At 52.5% G+C, this 19,436-nt stretch overlaps 1 protein-coding gene across 1 annotated transcript in view; it reads right to left on the bottom strand.

Moving 5' to 3' along the window:
* LOC116950563 (protein mono-ADP-ribosyltransferase TIPARP-like) overlaps nt 1–19,436 on the bottom strand; it is a 62,653-nt gene that overhangs the window by 12,089 nt on the left and 31,128 nt on the right. The window contains exons 2-5 of the mRNA XM_032968442.2: nt 17,068–18,036; nt 11,341–11,666; nt 2,048–2,213; nt 1,471–1,715 (exon numbers count right to left, since the gene is read on the bottom strand). Coding sequence (XP_032824333.2) covers nt 1,471–1,715; nt 2,048–2,213; nt 11,341–11,666; nt 17,068–17,886 — 1,556 coding nt within the window. The 5' untranslated portion in view covers nt 17,887–18,036. The remainder of the gene's footprint in view (nt 1–1,470; nt 1,716–2,047; nt 2,214–11,340; nt 11,667–17,067; nt 18,037–19,436) is intronic.

Raw genomic sequence — 19,436 nt, 5'->3', positions numbered from 1 at the left:
GCGCCCACTTCAAACACTATCGTTTCATTGTACAAACAATTTTAATAATTTAAAACGTGATAAAATGTGCAATTTTAGTGTGAGTGGTTTATTCAGCAGTGCTTTAGTCAAAGGTAAGTGTTGCATAGTGGATAGTCCTACCATGAAAAAATTAAACGAGTTATGACATGTCACACGTGTAAAATATTTTTGGGATAGCCCGCAGCTCCATATACCCCGCAGGGTCTTGTTTTGTTTGTAAAAAGTGGTATACCCCGCGGGTTATATGCGGTAAAATACGGTAATTAGAGCAGGAAATAATTATAATGAGTATACTCCGATTAGCACGGTTGACTACAAGTTCAACGAACAAATATACATAGGTTCTATATTTGTCTATTGGTCTACGTGTAAATCAATGGGACACTATGCTAGTCTGTATGTATCGGTGGAATAGTCATTCGCATGGGCCTTGGTGCAAGGGATGTAGCGCAGTGCCTGGGCTCCTTCGGTGTAGATGCATCACCTGCACACTCGAGAGCTACCCCATGGCATGTCTGTGTGCACAACACGTGTGTGTGTGTGTGTACCGGATCTGGCCACATTCCCATCAGTGAGTTCCTCTGGCAGGCAAGGCTGCGTTGGCTGAGTTATGTAGGCCGCATTCCCAGCCACTGCATGCCCAAGCAGCTTCTGTTTGGCCGCATAGAGGGGCCTAAACGGGCACGATATGGGTTGGAGAAGAGATGGAGCTGATGCGGTACGGGAGGATGTGGAGCTGACTGGCCTTTCCGACTCGTATCAAAGGTGTCAAGATCGGCCTCTATGGAGGAGGCTTGTGAAGAACGCTACTGGGCAGTTGGAGGCAGTCCCCCTCCAGCAACAACAGAGGGTAGAGGAGCAATGCTCACAAGAAAAAGCGGAGCGCCGGGCGGCTAAAATGCAGAAGGTTGACACAGTAGGGGGTACAGGTGGTGTATCTACCAGTCATCTCAGTCAGCCAACCCATGTTATCTGGGTCTGTCCTGAGACCTCCTGTCAGCGAGCCTTCGACACTTCACGTGGCCTCAAAGTACACCTGACCTGGCAGAGGCGCCGTGGTGACGTCACCGTCACTGAGTAGCGAATGGCGGGTATTGGTATAGGTGTGTGTGTACGTGTGTGTTCAAAATGTGGGGAGTGGTAATGTAGCAGTTAGCACACTGCGCGATGAACCTGCCGACCAGAGTTTGATTCCTGCTCCCAGCCAACATCCGTGGCGAATACCTGAACCAGTGCCGGGCTACCCTAGGTCAACTCGGCGAGTACCTGGTGTGGTGAGTAATGGCACCGGGAAGACAGCCAGGCAGTGGTGCCAGCCGCACCACTGCCTCGTGCGCCGTTATCGGCCTTCCACAGGCGCTCGCTAACAATTGCACACTCGTCCCAACAGTCTGCTAAAGGCTACACGGGAGATTGGGAATCTTTAACCACGGTGGGGGAATCGTTCACCTGAGCAGAGGCAGCAGCAGCACGGGCGAGCGGTAGAGCGGGCGCCGCGCCACACGCTGCTGCGTCCCCAAGGCCAGGTCGTGCTGCACGGAGCTCGCCAGGTCCACGACCACCCCGCCACCACCACCACCAGCACCAAGAGCCGCACCAGCAACCGCACCAGCACCGCTCTGCTCGCGCCGGGCGGGTACCACCACCTCCCGCTGCCCCGCACGCCAAGCTGCCTCCAACTGCAGAGCCAGTGGCTATGGGGGGAGGGGGGGGTCATGGGAGGGGGTCATAGGGTCACGGTCACGGGGTGCGGGAGGCAACAAGGGCAATGAGAATGAGATGGGTGAGTGAACGAGTGGGTAGATAAGTGAATGAATGAATGGGTGAGTGAGCGAGTGGTCGGGTAGATAAGCGAAGAAGCAAACGGAGGCAGAGAAGATAGGAGGCGGCAGAAATAGGCAGGAGAAGACAGCAGAAGCAGGAGGTTGCAGGGGCCAACAGGGGCAAGCAGGGACCAGCAGGGGACCAGCAGCGCCCAGCAGGGGACCAGCAGCGCCCAGCAGGGGACAGGAAGGGCAGTGCCCACCTCATCGTACTCCTTCCAGCACAGCTGGTCCTTCCAGTAGATCTTCCACAGGGTATAGAACTCGGGGTTCGCGCCTCCGGGCTCAGACACGGACAGGCGGCGCAGACGGTCGTACCCGGAGTCGCGCACCAGCATCGTGTGCAGGTCCACCACCATGCGGCGCAGCCTGCACACCATGGGGGGAGGTCAGTGGGTCAGTAAACAGATATGTGAATGGGTGAAAGAATAGCAGTGTGGTTGGGTGAGTAAATGAGTGAGTGAATGGGTCGGTGCATGCGTGGGTGAATTCCAGTGTGGATGTGTGAGTGGGCGGGTGAATGGGCGAGTGGATTCAAGTGTGGGGTGACTGAATGGGTGACCCAATTCCAGTGTGGATGAGTGAATGGGTGGGTGAATGGGGTGGGGTGAAAGGTTGAGTGAATGGCAGGGTAAATGGGCAAGTGGACGTGAGTGATGATCTTGCGGGTGGGTGGGTGATTACGTAGCCGACTCAAGACCAAAGTTGCCGCATAAAGGTACCGAAGTCAGGTGGGGCTATTGAGACCAAGGGCAGCCCTTAGAAGGGGAGGACATAAAACCATTGTGAGGTCACGGCTCGGCTCTGGACTGGCTCTGGACTGGCTCTGGACTGGCTCTGGACTGGCTCTGGACTGGCTCTGGTCTGGCTCTGGACTGGCTCTGGACTGGCTCTGGACTGGCTCTGGACTGGCTCTGGCTGGGGTGAGCCGGCTTCGAGCCACCACGCTTCACTTAAGCCGGCTCCTGAGCACGCTCCGGGCCATGCTCAGGATTCCCACAAGCCGAAGCCCCAAGCAACAACTGAGCCGCTCATTCGTGCGATCTTTGGGAAACCATCGAGCGGTTCGGGCCAGAGCTGAGCCCGAGTGTTAAAAGGCTGAGTCAGAGCTGAGCGCCCGAGCCACGACTGAGCGGGTCACTCAAAGCGGACTTTGGAAGTCGCCAAGCGGCTTGGGCCAGAACAGAGCCTCGAATAACAACCACGAGAGAGTAGTCCTGGGAGGCCGGGGCATCTGCAGCTTGACGGCACTGCAAGAAACCTGGCAGCAGGAAAAGAAGCGACGGGAGATGCACGGTGACGTAAACCACACGACCGCATCGCCGTCGGTTTTTTCCCCCCCAAGGTCTTGACAAAAACGCCAACAAAAAAAACGCCAACAAAAATGTGCCAAAAAAGTGCTGCGCGTTTACAAAACAAATCCCCCAGGGGAGGGGGGTTTACAACAGAAAGACAAAGACGCCTCTGGCTCATAACCCATTGCACAACACCCAAAAACCCCACCACCCCCCCCCCCCCAGGTCAAAACCTGCAAACCGAGTTGCGAACTCGTGTTATGACGCATTGATTGTGGGTGGCCTTCAACCTGCCACTCGCTGCATTCCCACGGCGTGCCGCCGCCGCCGTAGTTGCCAAACGAGGAGTTGCAACTTTACATACAAACACGTGGCGGGAGGGGCGGTATGGGGGACAAACGCGGCGCCCAGCACGGCATGAGGTTTCATTACCAATTGAAATAATTTGAAGTTGCGGCCTCGTGACTCGTCAGGTGACTCACTGCACTGCTCTGCAGAGATGTCAGGGTCCACCCAAGGTGAAATTGCAGCCTCAAAACAAACCTAAAACCTGGCCAGGAGCCCACAGCTGCAATGACTAAACTGCACTTTTAAACTATGTGTTGTTTTACAAGGTAAGGCCCACTGAGCTATATATCTCTTTCAGAAGCGACCGGGCCACAAATGTTAAGCTCAACAAAGTGGCTGATTACGTTTGACTTTTATTGCAGCCAAATTAATCTAAACGCCCCTCCACGATTCTAAATGTGGATGGGAAAAAAAACCACGCCCAATATTCAACAGGCATCAGGGTTGGGATTGAACCCACAACCTCCTACATAGCAGGCGAATGAGTTAACATCTCACCACCGTAGCACCCCTAAATGACTCCAGTCTGAATGAGGTTACAGCCTCAACACTGACCAAGTCTGGACACTGACCCACACCCTCGACACTGACCTACACCCTCGACAAGGACCCAGTCTAAACACTTACCCAGTCTAGACACTGACCCAGTCTAGACACCGACACACAGCCTCAATATGAACCCACAGCCTCATTACTGACCCACAGCCTCGACACTGACCAAGTCTAGACAGAACCAGAGCCTCGACACGAACCAAGTCTAAACACCGACCCAACGACCCACAGCCTCGACAATGACCCAGTCTAGATACTGACCCACAGCCTCGACACTGACCCAGTCTAGAAACTGACCCACAGCCTCGATAATGACCCAGTCTAGACACTGACCTACAGCCTCGACACGAACCCAGTCTAGAAACTGACCCACAGCCACAACATGAACCCACAGCCTCAACCCGCACCGGGCTACGATATGGCAGCTGCTCCACAATCGTCTATGGAACACGGTGCATGGAAGGGGGACTTGTTAAGGCCAGTATTAATAGCCCCACTTCGAAGCCGGATTTGAGAGGTGACTGCAGTTATTTTTTATTCTTTTAAACGCACAAGCAGATTATGGCCGTCAGATTTGCCTGACTCGGCACCGGTTTGATGATGGTAACAACAGGAAACAGCTGTGCTTGGGGCTCTCGCTGAACATTGCCGTAATTTTACATTTCATGGGAGGGACAAAAATAATTTCCCAGTGGGGGCTTATTTGGCTGCCGGGTGGGACTACGCATGTCCCCTTGTGAGGTGACGCACTGCTAAGTCACAACATTCGTAACTCAAGCACCTGTAATTTAAGACTCGTTTTCAAATGTCTTCACCCCATTCCAAGGAGTTAATGCTAAATTTGGCACTTATTTTGTCCCCCTCTTAATCCATACAATGCCACCTCACTCTACCCAAGCAGGGTTGAGCCCGGACCGCGCCTGGATGGGCGACCGACCGTACACAAGAGCAGGTGCCGCTATATGCGGCTTGCGGGGGCCAAGTTGTGGGCACCAGAGGGGCCCAGCAGTGCAACAAAAAACATTATTGTACTGTACCATGCGGTACCGTCTACGCTCCACCCCTTCGCCAACCTGCCCTGGGCGACTGGCGTAGTGAAGTATTGCACGGGAAGGCTCTCATCCAGCAGTGGATTGACAAAGGGAAGTGACAAATAAATCTTACTCCTGAGTGTCCACTGCGCGATTGTAAATACAACCGTTTGAGAAACTAATAATGTGCATGCATGTGTAGTGCTTCAATAAAGACATACACACTACGTGAGTTGAGGCGAGTCTTTTATTAACACTTCCCTTACGGGACGGGTCGTATAATTGGTGTAAACGTAACTACCCCTGTGTGACACAGTGTGACACAGTGTGACACAGTGTCACATTATGTAACACAGTGTGACACAGTGTGACACTGTGTGACACAGTGTGACACTGTGTGACATAGTGTCACACTGTGTGACACAGTGTGACACAGTGTAACACAGTGTCACAGTGTGACACAGTGTGACACTATGTGACATAGTGTCACACTGTGTGACACAGTGTGACACAGTGTAACACAGTGTCACAGTGTGACACTGTGTGACACTGTGACGCAGTGTGACACTGTGTGACACTCTGTAACACAGTGTGACACTGTGTGACACTGTGACACAGTGTGACACTGTGTGACACTATGTAACACAGTGTCACACAGTGTCACACAGTGTCACACTGTGTGACACAGTGTGACACTATGTAACACAGTGTCACACTGTGTTACATTGAAGACCCCAACCCGACGACGTGACCCGACCCACCGAGTGTTACCCACAATGACGACCCTTGACCGTATCCACGCTGCCCCTAATTACCAGAATGACGGGCTATACCGGAGTTTTACTAAGCTCGCTCCCCTAATTACCCAAATGACGGGATGTACCGGCATTACACATGCATTAATATTGAATGTTTAATAAATTCCATATTTGTCATTGCAACAATAAAGATCACAATTAATCATAATATTGCAACATTTGTGCGGTGGGGGGCGGGGAGAGATTGCAGGGGATGGAGGCCCGGGACTGGTTCAGATTTCACTCGCGGCTGACGACGTTAGCCGCGACCGGGAATTGAACCCAGGTCGCAGAGTTTGCGGCGTGGCACGGCAATGGCTGCGCTGCGGAAGTGATTAGCGGCACTGCGCTAGGCACTTTGGCAACGGTGGTTTTGTGGAATGCTTCATTTGCTCGGTGAAAAGTTCGCCATTCCGCCACAGTGCTCGCACACAACAATAAATCAAATCTGCGCACGAGGAGAAAACCCCCATCACAACGGAGCACAAAAGCACAGGCTGGGAAACGAGACGCGCAAACGTGTACAACCGGTTCAAAGGTTTGTCTACCGCTGCGTCACTGCTGCTGTCAGTAGGTCACATTTCCTCAAATGTGTTGTAATGGTGACCTCAGACAAGAGGACCACAATGCATTTCTTCAGGAACTGCCGAAGGTTTTGGTTGCATAACGCACAAAGGGCCGAGGGCTTTTTACACACTTTTTGCATCTTGCTTAAAATATTATTCATGCCCAGATCATCCTCCCCTGAGATATTGGCTCCTCGGGCCTCTCAATGAGCACTCGGTTTGCTATAAACAACAGGAATCAACTTATCTGAACAAACAAAACAACAAAAATGTCATTCATTTATCCAGGAAGACCGCTCTTCCCTCATGCCACAGAGTCTCAAGACAGCAGGATGATACCATAGACGCCTGGCCAAAAAAATAATACACATGCTCACTATACAGGCATTTTTGTCATACAGAACCTACTTGCTGCTGTATTGCCTTCGATTCAAAACAACTTTTGCCGCCATCTCATGCACAAGATGATCTCCATCCTATCGCAATCCACCAACCCCGGTTTTTCCCAGGAGGGTCCCCGCTAGAATGACTAAACTAAGCTAAAACAATTTATTATTTTACCAGGTAAGGTCCACTGAGCTGTGTAGCTCTTTTTGAGAAGTGACCTGGCTATCACAAATGACTGCTCGTCAAAGTGGCTAGTAGACGCATGTAGGGAAAAACAGGACCCAGAGAAAAATCCACTACAACCACGGGGAGAACATGCCTCCCACACCCCCCCCCCCCCCAAATCCCCGTGGCCCCTCCACCAACCAGAGAGCTCACATGTCCACACCTCTAGTCGACATGGTGTGAGGCATTTGTGTTCATGTTATGAGTTAGTGCGTGTTCCTATGGCGTGTGTAGCACGTTATGCATGGGGCATAATGTGCAAAGCATTTGCTTAAAGCCTTGCAAAGCATTTGCTTAAAGCCTTGCAAAGCATTTGCTTAAAGCCTTGCGTGAACTGAAGGAACATTCTAATCTGAACCTCACATTCATTTTCGGAGCACAACACGCACACACGTAGAGGTGCGTGTCACATTGCGCGGGTCTAATGAGGCTTAGTCAAAACAGATAAGACAGCCAGGTCCTCCGTGAACCCGCTGAAGATGAGCTTGGACCAGTGGATGTCCCTCCGTGCTGATAGTGGGGAAGGCAGCCGGATGTAGAACAGAGGTTACCAGTGGAATGACACACACCTATCCCTCATCACCACTACCACTTGTATCATCACCACCACAACAACTCGCCTTCATGACTTTCACTACCACTATCAACAACAACCGCTATTCGCCACCAAGTGGCGGTGACGTCACCACGACGCTTGTGCCAGGCTATGTGCACGTTGAGGCCAGGAGGTCACGGGGCAGACCCAGGAGGTCACGGGGCAGACCCAGGTGCCACGGGTCGACTGACTGAGACGACTGGCTGATGCACCACCTGTGCCCCCTACGGTGCCAACTTACTGTGCTTTAGCCACCCGGCGCTCCGCTCGTTGTGCGCGTCGCTCCTCTGCCCTCCGTTGTTGTGGGAGGGCGACTGCCTCAAACTGCCCAGTAGCGTCCTTCATGAGCCTCCACCACAGAGGCCGATCTTGATACCACTGGTACCAGTCATCGGCAAGTCCACTCAGCTCCACATCCTCCTGTACCACATCACTCTATCTCTTCTCTAGCCTGTGCCACGCTCGTTTAGCCCTCTCTATCCGGCCAAACAAAAGCTGTTTAGGCATACGGTGACTGGGCATGAGGGCTATATGACCCAACCAACGCAGCCTTGCCTGCCGGGGACTTTGCCCAGATCTTTCAAGGATTGGTGAGCTCCTCACACAATCCAGCGTTACGCAACCAATGAAAAGATAATGCCGCTCGACTGATTCGGAGTGAGAGCTCTGCTGTCAAACCAGAACCGGTCATGAGCAGACTGCCCAGGTATGGGAAACTCTCCACTCTCTCCACAACTGCCCCGTCACCAATTGGGAGTTGTGGGGGTGGAGTGTCCGATGGTACAAAAAACCCAAGCAGGTGCTTATCTGTACCAGATGGAAATTCCTCCGGTACAGCCATCGAAGGCTTCACAAACTACGTGGTCGAAAAAGATGTTAAATAATGTGGGAGCCAGAGTACATCCCTGTCGCACTCCAAGGTGAACAGGGAATGGCTCCGACTGCCAGCCACGCAGTTTTACCCGGGCCCGCTCATCATCATGAAGGTCCTTAATGATCGTGAGCAGAGGGTCAAGAATAACCCAGAGCCCAGGTCAATAAAGCAGAGATGTAGGTTTTGTTGGAATTCCCTTCACATTTTGCTGTAGCAGACGGACAGAAAATATGGCACCTGTGCAGGACCGCCCTTTCCTGAAACCGCACTGGGGCTCCGTAAGCCTCTCCTCAGCGTGCCTGGCAAGGCGATGTTGAATAATCCTTGCCAGGACCTTTCCCGGAACACTGAGGAGTGAGATGCCCCTGTAGTTGTTACAGTCTGTGCGGTCCCCCTTCTTAAAGAGGGGACCACCAGGGCATCCTTCCAATCCTGCGGAACCCGTCCAGTGGTCCAGACTGTTGTTATGATATCAAGTAGGGCAGTCTGTGCACAAATGCCACCCTCCCTCAGCATTTCGTTTGGGAGATCATCTCTGCCCGGTGCCTTTCCTGGTCTCAGACTCTGAATCGCCATTAGTACTTCCTCAACAGATGGGACCTCAGCCAGCCACTCACAGGGGGTGACTTCTTCCAATATTTGAGACACCGCAGCCTCAGCAGGGTCATCCCCACTTTGTCCCACGATGTTTTCCATGGCAAGGGATTTCCCCTCCTCCAGGACTTCACAGAAATGCTCAGCAAATCTGCAAACCTGTTCCTGGGGGTCGGAGATTGGATCACCGTTTTTATCCCTAATGATGGTAATAGGTGTGGCGCTGCAGGTTACTTTTTTTATGGAGTTAAATAGCGATTTGTGATCGCGGGCCATTGAGGCAGACTCCATCTCCTCAGCAACCCGCGACCACCACTCATCCTTGCAGCGCCTCACGGCTCTCCGAGCCTCCGAGCGAAGGCTCCGGTAAGCCTCCTCATTCTCTGACGTAGGATGCTGTCGATGATGAGAGTGGGCCTGTCGCTTTTTCTCAGCCAGCCTGAACACCTCCTCTGTCAGCCAGGGTCTCTGGGGAGGTCTGGCCCGTGTTATCAAAGCAGTCATTGCAACTGCATGAGCCACAGTCCTAAACCTCGCCCATTTCCCCTCGACATCTGGAGGAGTGGGGGACGATGCCAACCCCAGCCGCAAGCAATAATTAAATTCTCGCTTGCAATTTTCATCAGCTAGCTGAGACCAGGCCACCTTGGGTTTGAATGGGGTCCTGGGAGTACACCCACCAACAGAGTGGAAGAATGGCAGGCACATCTTACAGATGACAAATCGATGGTCAGTGGGCAGATCAGCTCCAAGGTAGGTCCTGGTGTCAAGGACATGGGCCCACATCTGCTGTTCCGTCACTACGTAGTCCAGCAGATGTTCTTGCCTGGACCTGGCATGCATCCATGATGTTGTGTGAATGCGCCGATGCCGGAACAGCGTGTTAGTAATTACAAGCCCATTGGCTGCACAAAAATCTAGCAGCCTCCTACCATTGTTATTCAGCTGATCTGGCCCATGCCCTCCAATCACTCCAGACCAGGTGCCAGCATCATGACCAACTCAGGCATTGAAGTCGCCCAACAGGATGACTCTATGCCGTGGGGCCACTTTAGCTAGCACCTGTGACAGGAGGTCATAGAAGGCATCTGACTCATCGGCCTTGCCTTCATCCCTCCATGGATGTTCGTCTTCGGTGGGGGCATAAGCAACCATGACCACCACTCTTCGCCTCTGGTTGATGGGAAGGCGAGCCCAAAGTAGTCTGGGCCTTACCGCTTCCCACACCTCACCGCCATGCTCCCACGCCCCCTGCATTATTTTGTTCAGAAGAAGAGACACTCCCTGTTGTTTGGCAGTCTCCTGCTCCGAGTAGACGACTGTCCACCCCTCATGGTGGCAGGAGCCAGAGCCGGTCCACCGGACCTCCTGAATACCACAAAGATCCAGGCAGTACCGGTCCAGCTCCCGAAAGAGTAGTGGCAGTGAGCGTTCGAACATTCCACGTGGCCACCCTCAGTGGTTTTTATAATTTCTGGAGGAGCCCCGAGGGTAAAGATTCAATCTCCTGGCTTCGCCAAATGGGGTTTGACCAGGAGACGTCATAGACGTCTGTTCCCCCGAGACCTCCGGCACAAGCTTATTAATTAGATATTTTAGACGTGGTTTTGTGGTAATTAATTCAAGGTGGTGGGGTTACCAGCCCCTCGCACCCATCCAGAGCCCCCATTTGGCCACTGTGGTGGTTAAAACGCCACCACTGCCACTCACCATCATCGTCACTACCAACAATATCACCTCGTATGTTGAACTTCTTTCGCACCGTAAGTAGCCAACCGTGCTAATCGGAGGTGCGGAAGGACAACAAACTAAACACAACAAAAAGCAGCGGTGATATCATTACCGCCCTCACCCCTGACCCCACGACTCTCACCGCAACCTCTCGACCTTGTGCCCCCTCACCCTACCACCCTCACCATGCCACTCACGCCACTAGCGCGCCGCTCACCCCGTGGCCTCCACCCATGCATGACGCCCCTCTCTACCACCAAAGCCCTCATCCCACGTCCCTCAAACTCATCCTGCTTACCGCCGCCTAACCCGTGCTCATCACGCCGACGGCGTGTTGCTCAGCACCCCCCACCCGCTGTGCCGCTCAACCCCCGCGCAGCTCGCCCCTCACTAACCCACCCCCCCACCCCTCACCCCCTGCACCGCTCGCCTCTCTCTACCGCTCGCCCCTCACCCCCCCCCCCCCGCTCGCCCCTCACCCCCCCCCCGCTCGCCCCTCACCCGTGCTGCAGCACGATGACATTGCGGTCGGGGTCACAGTAGAGCTTCTCCAGCGGGTCCTGGGCGTGCTCGGGGAGGCTCTCCCACTCATCCCCTCCGGCCTTCGCCATGCCGACCGTGCCACCGCCGGTGTCGCCGCCGCGGTCTCCGCCGAGCAGCCCCGGCCAGGGCCCCGGCCTCGCCACGGGCCTCCGCTTGCGCAGCTGCCAGTGGAAGGGCAGCGTGGTGTGGTGGCGAGGGCACGTGGCCCACAGGTCGCAGTCGCCCGCCAGGAAGGGACCGCAGATCTCCACGCCATCCGCGTGGTGCGTGTGGCGCTGTACCGTCTGCGGGAGACACGCCGGAGACTCAATTAGGAACACGCGCTGTGCCAATTGTCGCCCACCTCCTCCCGACTGAGAATTCTTAACAATAACCCTATTTCTTTGGTTCTTTCGGTAAAGTCACGTAGAATGAGAATAAAATAATAAATTGATAAAATAACACAATAATATTCTCACGACGTTTCGGCCACAACACAAGCGGCCTTCATCAGCGCTGTCCTACCAGACAGTCTCGTCCCTTCACCTGATGAAGGCCGCTTGTGTTGTGGCCGAAACGTCGTGAGAATATTATTGTGTTATTTTATTTTATCAATTTATTATTTTAATCTCATTCTACGTGACTTTACCAAAAGAACCAAAGAAGATGAATCATTGCAGTCACGAAAGCTTTAAATCGAAAAATAACCCTACTGAAAAAGAGCATCTTCAGACTCGGTTAGGGCTTCGTTGAGTAAACAAGCACGACAATAATCATAATTCAGGCTGTGATTGTTTTAGTAATGGATCGCTACACTCGTTCTTTGGATCGGCGGTTTCCAACTTCCTCATCGGAGGATGGAGTCTGAGAAATACAGAAGTTTCCTCATCTCATGCATGCAAATGCCAAGTCTTGGTGGCGTAAAGCAAAACGTGAGACAGAGAGAAATGTCTGGGACATTCCCAACTTTCGAAACTGAGGCTTTTTCAACGGTTTTACTTAACTTGATTCCTGTTTGTCGTGGTCAAATCTTGTAATCAAAATTTCGTCCACTTCCCGTTGTCCAATCAATTCCACATTTTGCACACGGACCCAGATCCGGTGACAATGCATGCCTGTATCAAAATCAACTAATTCGCTACTTTAAAGCAATTTACATTTTGTATGGACGCCTTATTATTTATATATATTTGTGTAGGTCAAAAAACGCCGCGGTCTCTAAACTGTGGAATCGGCTCGCCCAAGAAGCAGGTGCCGCGTGTCTCAGGCGCCATTGACTTACTTTGACCGTGAGTTAAACAAAGTTGTTACTGAAACCGTTGTTTTTTAAAGGAGTTTTTTGATTGGGCGTCAGCCCCAAAACATCTCTACAATATCGGAAAGCAGCACAGACCGCACGGCTTTCCGATTGGTGGATGAAGTCCGGGCACTGCGCGAATTACAGTCGTGTGCCACGTCTGGGCGAGAAAAGTAATCGCTTCCCAAAATCGCAAAACCACCGAACGATGGAGAGACGACGGCATTTTCTTGAGCGTGGCGTCCACAAGTGTTTTTGGCAGGAGAAACGAAGAGAAAAAAAGCCAAAATGCCTTCAAGGGTCTCTCGCTGTGCTGACAAGTGTGAAACCAAATAAACCGAAACGGCACTAGGAAGCCGTTCGCGAAGAACGCGTAGGGAAGGCCCCAAGTCGTCGGTTTTTCAACGCGGAAAAGAGGAGAGTGTTGTGTCGGCAGGAACATTTTAAATTGGATGGGACAGACTGTTTCTGACCGATGCTCAAAGGGCATCTTTCGAGGTGCGCTACAGGATTTCTCAGGCTAAGGAGCATGCATACGACCGTGGGAAGTTGGGTTTCTAACCCGCTGCGATCAACACGGCGAAAATAATGTGTGCGGGAAGTGGACGCAATTTAACTGAAATCAAAAACCACCGTCAAACGCCCTGAAGCAGAAAACTGAGGCTACAGCGGGTGATCAGGAACAGACACGAGTTAAAGCACCCGAAAGGCACTGCTGATTGTGCTCTTCAAATTCATGTGGCTTTTGCGTGTGGCTTTTGCGTGCTATGCTTGTGAGGATGCTGCTTATATTTGAGGGCATTCTCTTCTGTCGAAGACCTCCAGAGCACGAAACCGCTAAACCGAATGTTTCGTGCGTGCTGGGTGGCTACGCCGAGGGCAAAACGATTCCTTGGGATGGCAGGTTTGGCTTCTGTACACAGATGATGCTCCACATCTGTGGCACAATACAAGGAACACACATCTCCGTGAATAGCGTTGCTCCACGTGTTCTTTGGATGTAGAGCATGTTGCATTAGGAACTGGCAGGTAAAGAACATAGCGCAGAACTTGGTAAGATAATGCAGTCCACGTCATTTGTGAATCACATTAGACTCGATTACTGCGCTAATAATGGGGACGTCGGCTGCAGATAATTCCAAATTGCGGACAATCCAAAAATAGAACAATTTTCCACGGGTCTCTATGCCAAAAACTACTAATATAGGTGGAAATTAAAACTCACAAAATAAATAATTGGATAAATCACACAAAATTAAGTATAAGTGATTATTTCGATTGTTACTCTTTCGATTTAAAACGAATACTAACGATCGACCGCTCGATGCGCATGCTCAGTAATAACTTTCCTGCTCCCGTGCAGGACTCGGCACACTAAGTGGATAGCAGAGCGACGCCAATCAAAGTCAATCAAACTCCGCCCACTGTTGTAAAGACATGGCGACTACTGCACTGTAGAGGCGATCACTTTGATTTCTGATCAACTGGTGCAACATATTTGTTCGGTTTATGCACGTGACTTGTAATAAACATTTCCAAGAATAACAAGGTACAACTGTTTTTAGATTAAATTTCGATTTAAAGCTTTCGTGACTGCAGGGATTCATCTTCTTGCTTCTTTCGGTAAAGTCACGTAGAAGGGAAATAATAAAATATATATAAAACAATAAAGTTCTCACGACGTTTCGGCCACATTGGAGCACCGTCTTTCCGACAGTTCTGTTTCTTCACCTGATGAAGGCTACTTGTGTTGTGGCCGAAACGTCGTGAGAATTTTATTTTATTATGTTTTATTTGTATTATTTTATTATTTCCCTTCTACGTGACTTTACCGAAAGAACCAAGAAGATGTTTTTAGATTATTAACTTGGGCTTCAAGGAAAATCCACAAGTTAATTTATGTAAAAATCTCAGTGTGTGCCGGTTAATCCGCAAATCGGATGAACCGCACACGGATAATCGAGAGTCTGCCGTACGTCTTTTTGCATGGGAGGTTCGATCATCACAATGGGATTTAGTTTCACACTGAGGCTCCCCGGCTGTCGAGAGGAAGGCCGTTGCGGAGAGATTTTCATGAACCGCGAAATGAGCCGATGGCATTTGCAATGGATGTAAAAAAAAAATACGGAACTTGTTGATGTTGTCTCGTGATCAGCAGAGTCTCCTTGCTTACATCACCGAATTATTTGGGACAATAACTGAACTGAATGCAAGTGTGCAGGAAAACAACACGAACGTCAATCAAATAAGTTATTGAATCAGTATTGAATCGGTATTTGATCATTCGTAATTGGGGATAATTCGGCACGGCTGCACTTTGAGCATATTTCCTGTATATTAGTAATTCACCACGAGCTGAATTGCCGTACCGAATGGTCTCATTTTGGCATAAACGTGGAGCGCCGGCGCATGCCATGACCAAAACAACGACTCAGTCTAGTGGTGGCGCGCATGGTGAGCGTTAGCGCAGACTTGTTGCTTTGGACTTTACCTTGTTTATGAAAGCAAACCCTGTCAGTAGAATTGGCATACATCGGGGCGAGAGGTTTCACGCAACTCAAAGTGCCTCGCAGAATTTCACCTCAAAAGGCATTTCAATGCCCCCCCCCACCCCGCTTACAAATTAGCCAAGGGGATCTCCAGCAGCAGCCGTTGCTCTGCAGCACAAAGGTGAAACGCAGCGCCGGCTGGCAAGGGGGCATCTACACCTACATCAAGAAGTAATAGAAAGGAATTGAGGTAAAATCCCTTAGTCTGTGAGAATTGATGTGGAAAACAAATTTGACAGGAGGCACTGGGGAGTACCACTGTACATATTTCAAAATATCGGATAATTCCGCAAGGCCAAAGCCCCATATGTGTCGAATTAACAAGGGTTTACTCTATATATTTATTTATGGAAGGCGAATTTGCCCAAATTGAGCTATTGAGGTGTCATTGTCGCAGGCCAAAGCTGTTGATGATGCCAGCATCGTCCAACTATGCAACGCATTCTACCCTACCCCCACCAGATCCCCCAGCAGACCAGCACACAAGACGCACAGCCGCGCACCAAGACCCAGAGATGTGCCCCGACCGTATCCACCACCATCCTGCTCTCTTTAGGTCTTCTCTCCCCCTCCGGTCACCCAATTCCTGGAGACTGCTCCAACGCCGGTCTCGGCAATCAGGCCTCTCACGTTCTGGCTGATCTTATCTACAGGACTAACCTGCCACGTTTCATTCCCAACCTCCAAAGCTGCTCATCTCATCCTTTCCTCCCACATCCTGCATGACCCAAGTCACTTTTATCTAGTGGTGGTGGATTTAACGACAAATGTATATTTACGCACTCTAACCCAAAAACCTCTATGTATATATGTAAAAGTAAAACAATTGTTTGTGTGTGGGTTTGTGGCGGGGTTTGTTTGTGTGTTCACGTGCTTGCGAACGATTTCGCTCTCCAACAGTGGGGTTTACGTAAAATAAAAATTAGCCAGGTACCACGCCATAAGCCCCGCCGTGAGCAAGAGCTATTCCTTTTTCACATCCGTCAACTTTTAATTAGTTTAATTAGCGATTTTGTGCGATTTATGTGTGCTTTCTTATCATTAAAAAAATGTATGACGCGTGCACGACAATACCAACTCACGCGCCTTTGGTGGGGAGGATGGCCCATGCCAAGTCGCACGCCTTCGGTGGGAGTGAGGGGGACATTTTCTTTCGCGTTAAAAATGCTATTAAAAAATACACTAAACGCTCAGGTAAATTCTTCACTGTGCGATGTCCCCCCCACCACCGATGCGTACAGTTATTACTACTATACAGTCGTATAGGCCATAGATATTACTGGAGAGCAGCCGGGGAGATCGTGGCTGGGGGGGGGGGGGAGGGGGGTCAGGGGTAGCAGCCCAGCCCCAGCCTGCCAAGGTGCCACCTCGGCCGGCTGGACAATCTAGGCGAGGCCGGAGGCTCTGCACGGGACTAGGCCTCACCACGCCACTGTCAGGTGAGTACTTTGTTGATAAATACCGCAATAGAGTTAACATTTACTACTGTAGTGATAGCAGGTACCAACACAGTCGGTATGCACTGCTGTAATCATAGCAGGTACCACCACAGTCAGTACGCACTGCTGTTAGAATTTTAAGAGTAGTTTTGAAAAAAAAATTTGACCCGGGCAACGCCGGGTACGTCCCGCTAGATTTGGATAAAATTGGTCACGAAAGCCTACGTGTTAAACCCGTTTTAACCTAATCATCTCCACCAATGACGGTTTCCGCGATATAATTTTTCACAACACGACATTCATTCTTACGACAGGCCACCACTCCGTCGCCTGCGGGCAAAACCTCCTTACCACCGGGTACTCATTTCAGGCCAAGTCGACCTAGGGGAGAGGCCCAAGACACAGCTACGCACACACCGACCTGCAGAAGCTTGGTCATCGCATCCAGGTCGTCCATTGTCACGGCCAGATCCTCGTCCGACGATCCCGCGGGGTCGCAGTCCATCTTCTCCACGCCGCTCCCAACGCCATCGCAGCCGTCGCCGCCTCCAAACTTCTCGCCGGCTCCCGAGCAGGGCAGCATGCATGCCGGCTGCAGCACGCATCGAGGCTGTGTTGCGCACGGAGGCGGCGGAGGCGCCGGCGCGCACGGCGGCAAAGGAGGAGTCGCCGGCGCGCACGGAGGAGGAAGCGGTGGTGCCGGCACCGAAGGCGGTTGGGCACAAGGAGGAGCGGGCGGTTGGGCGCACGGAGGAGGCGGCGGCAGCGGCGGCGGCGGCGGGCAGGAAGCGGGCGCAGGCGGCACACGCGCGCCTCCCTGCGCTCTGCCGTGGCCTACCCCCGCCGGCGCCACCTGCGGCGCGGCCGCGTCGTGGAAGTTCGTCGCCGCCACCTGCTCGGACAGCATCTGTACGCACAGCAGGGCGCTCTGCCTGGCGAGCAGCAGCGGGGAGGACGAGCAGAGGAACGTGCGCTGGGACGGGTTTGGCCGCGGCTGCGCCGCCTGCGCCTGCGGCGTTCGCGGCTGGAGGTCGCCGACGAGCCAGCCGGAGCCGCGGACGGCCGCCTGCGGCTTGCGCAGCCGGTTCCAGCGGTTCAGCGCGACCCGGCGCAGCCACCGGCGCCGCTTGTGCCGGTCGAAGATGCGTCTGGCGGCACCGCCGGTGGGCAGGCAGTTCAGGCCGGCGACGGCGGCGGCTGCGGCGGCCGCGGCGGCGGCGTCGCCGAGTCGCCCGTCCATCTTCACGCGGCGGGGGGGTGCGGTGGCAGAGGCGGCGCTGCCAGCGCCGATGTCAGGCCCGCAGCGAAGGCGCGCAGCCTGCAGGGGCGCGCAGGGCGCCGCCCAACGGCATGGGTGCCCGTCCAGCGCGCCGGCAACTCTTCTGCCCAGCTGCGGCGGGAACACAAGCGCGCGTGCGTATGTCAACAACGGGACCCTACCTCGATATACACGGATATACACGTCCGGGTTGCACTGCAAAGAAGCACGTTTCTGACCTTAAACCCACATTTCTGACCTCAAAACACTTTTCAACACGACTAAGATACTTTCATTCGTACATGTGAAGAATCACGACGAGACCGACCGGCAAATACTGGACGCTGTAAAGGACTGAAAAATGGTTGGCGAACCGCCCCACGAGGTAATGCTGCAAGGGATGGAGGGGTCACTGGGAGAGTGATGGCGGGGGGCAATGTAGATGAACCCATGGGGGTAGTTTGAACTCGGGTGACTCGTAAACAAGTGGCGAGTATAAAACGCACGCACGGACAAACGACACGGGATACATTCACTAGAGGCATTTAAGTGCATTTTTAAAGGAAAGAAAAAAAGAACGTCCGTTGAAGACGAACGTAATAATGGATGATCGTCAGTAGAATTGGCGTACATCGGGGCGAGAGGTTTCACGCGACTCAAAGTGCCTCGCAGAATCTCACCTCAAAAGGCATTTCGATGCCCGCCCCCCTCCCCCCACCACTCCCGCTTACAAATTAGCCGAGGGGACCTCCAGCATCAGCCGTCGCTGTGCAGCACAAAGGCGAAACGCAGCGCCGGCTGGCAAGGGGACATTGTAGTCTGCCAGTAGGGGGCAGGGGGGGTGCGATATTGCTATTTTGTTTTCCCCAAGCGAAGATTTTGACGACGCCAGGCACACACACGTCACGGGCATCTCCAATGTCCGTCCAATTTGAAGCAGGCCGTGCGCATTCGTGGACGATACGCCCGCGTGGCATTTTTTAACCGGGACGGCCGTTGGATTCGATGGGTGAACGTCAGCAAAGGGAGTGGTAGAACGCACTACCTCTGGGCCATGTCACCGCCAAAATAGCGGAAGCGGCAGAATTTTCTCCCAAATTAGCGGTAATCAAACCAAGATCCGTCTCGTTGGCTCCCCACCCAACAGCTATCCACACCAAGCTTGCATCCCCCGCAATCTGGTGATCGAAGTTCAGAATGCCCGCCCGACACACAAAGCCTGACATTTCGGAGTTTGTCTCGTTATCAGTCCGTGTCTTTCCATTCACACGTCAATCGAAGTGGCGAGGGATTCTCGTTCTGTCATCTGAGAAATGTTGCCCGGCTGCCGCCACATTCTCTGTTCTGAAGATTCTGAGAGACTGGTTCGGGTATTCATCTCCTGACGTCTTGACTATTTCCACCAATGGCCTGCTCTCTGGAACCCCGTGTAAAGCTCCTTCGTAGAGCGCAGCCTGTCGGCAATGCGGCGGCCACCAGGGCGCTCGCTCACACTCCACTTGGGAACCATATCTCAACACCTGTGGGTCGTG

Source organism: Petromyzon marinus, chromosome 39 (genome assembly GCF_048934315.1).
Source record: "Petromyzon marinus isolate PM22_M1 ecotype Great Lakes invasive population chromosome 39, UKy_Petmar_22M1.pri1.0, whole genome shotgun sequence".
Taxonomy (NCBI): Eukaryota; Metazoa; Chordata; class Hyperoartia; order Petromyzontiformes; family Petromyzontidae; genus Petromyzon; species Petromyzon marinus.
This window is presented reverse-complemented; position numbering and strand designations above follow the sequence as displayed.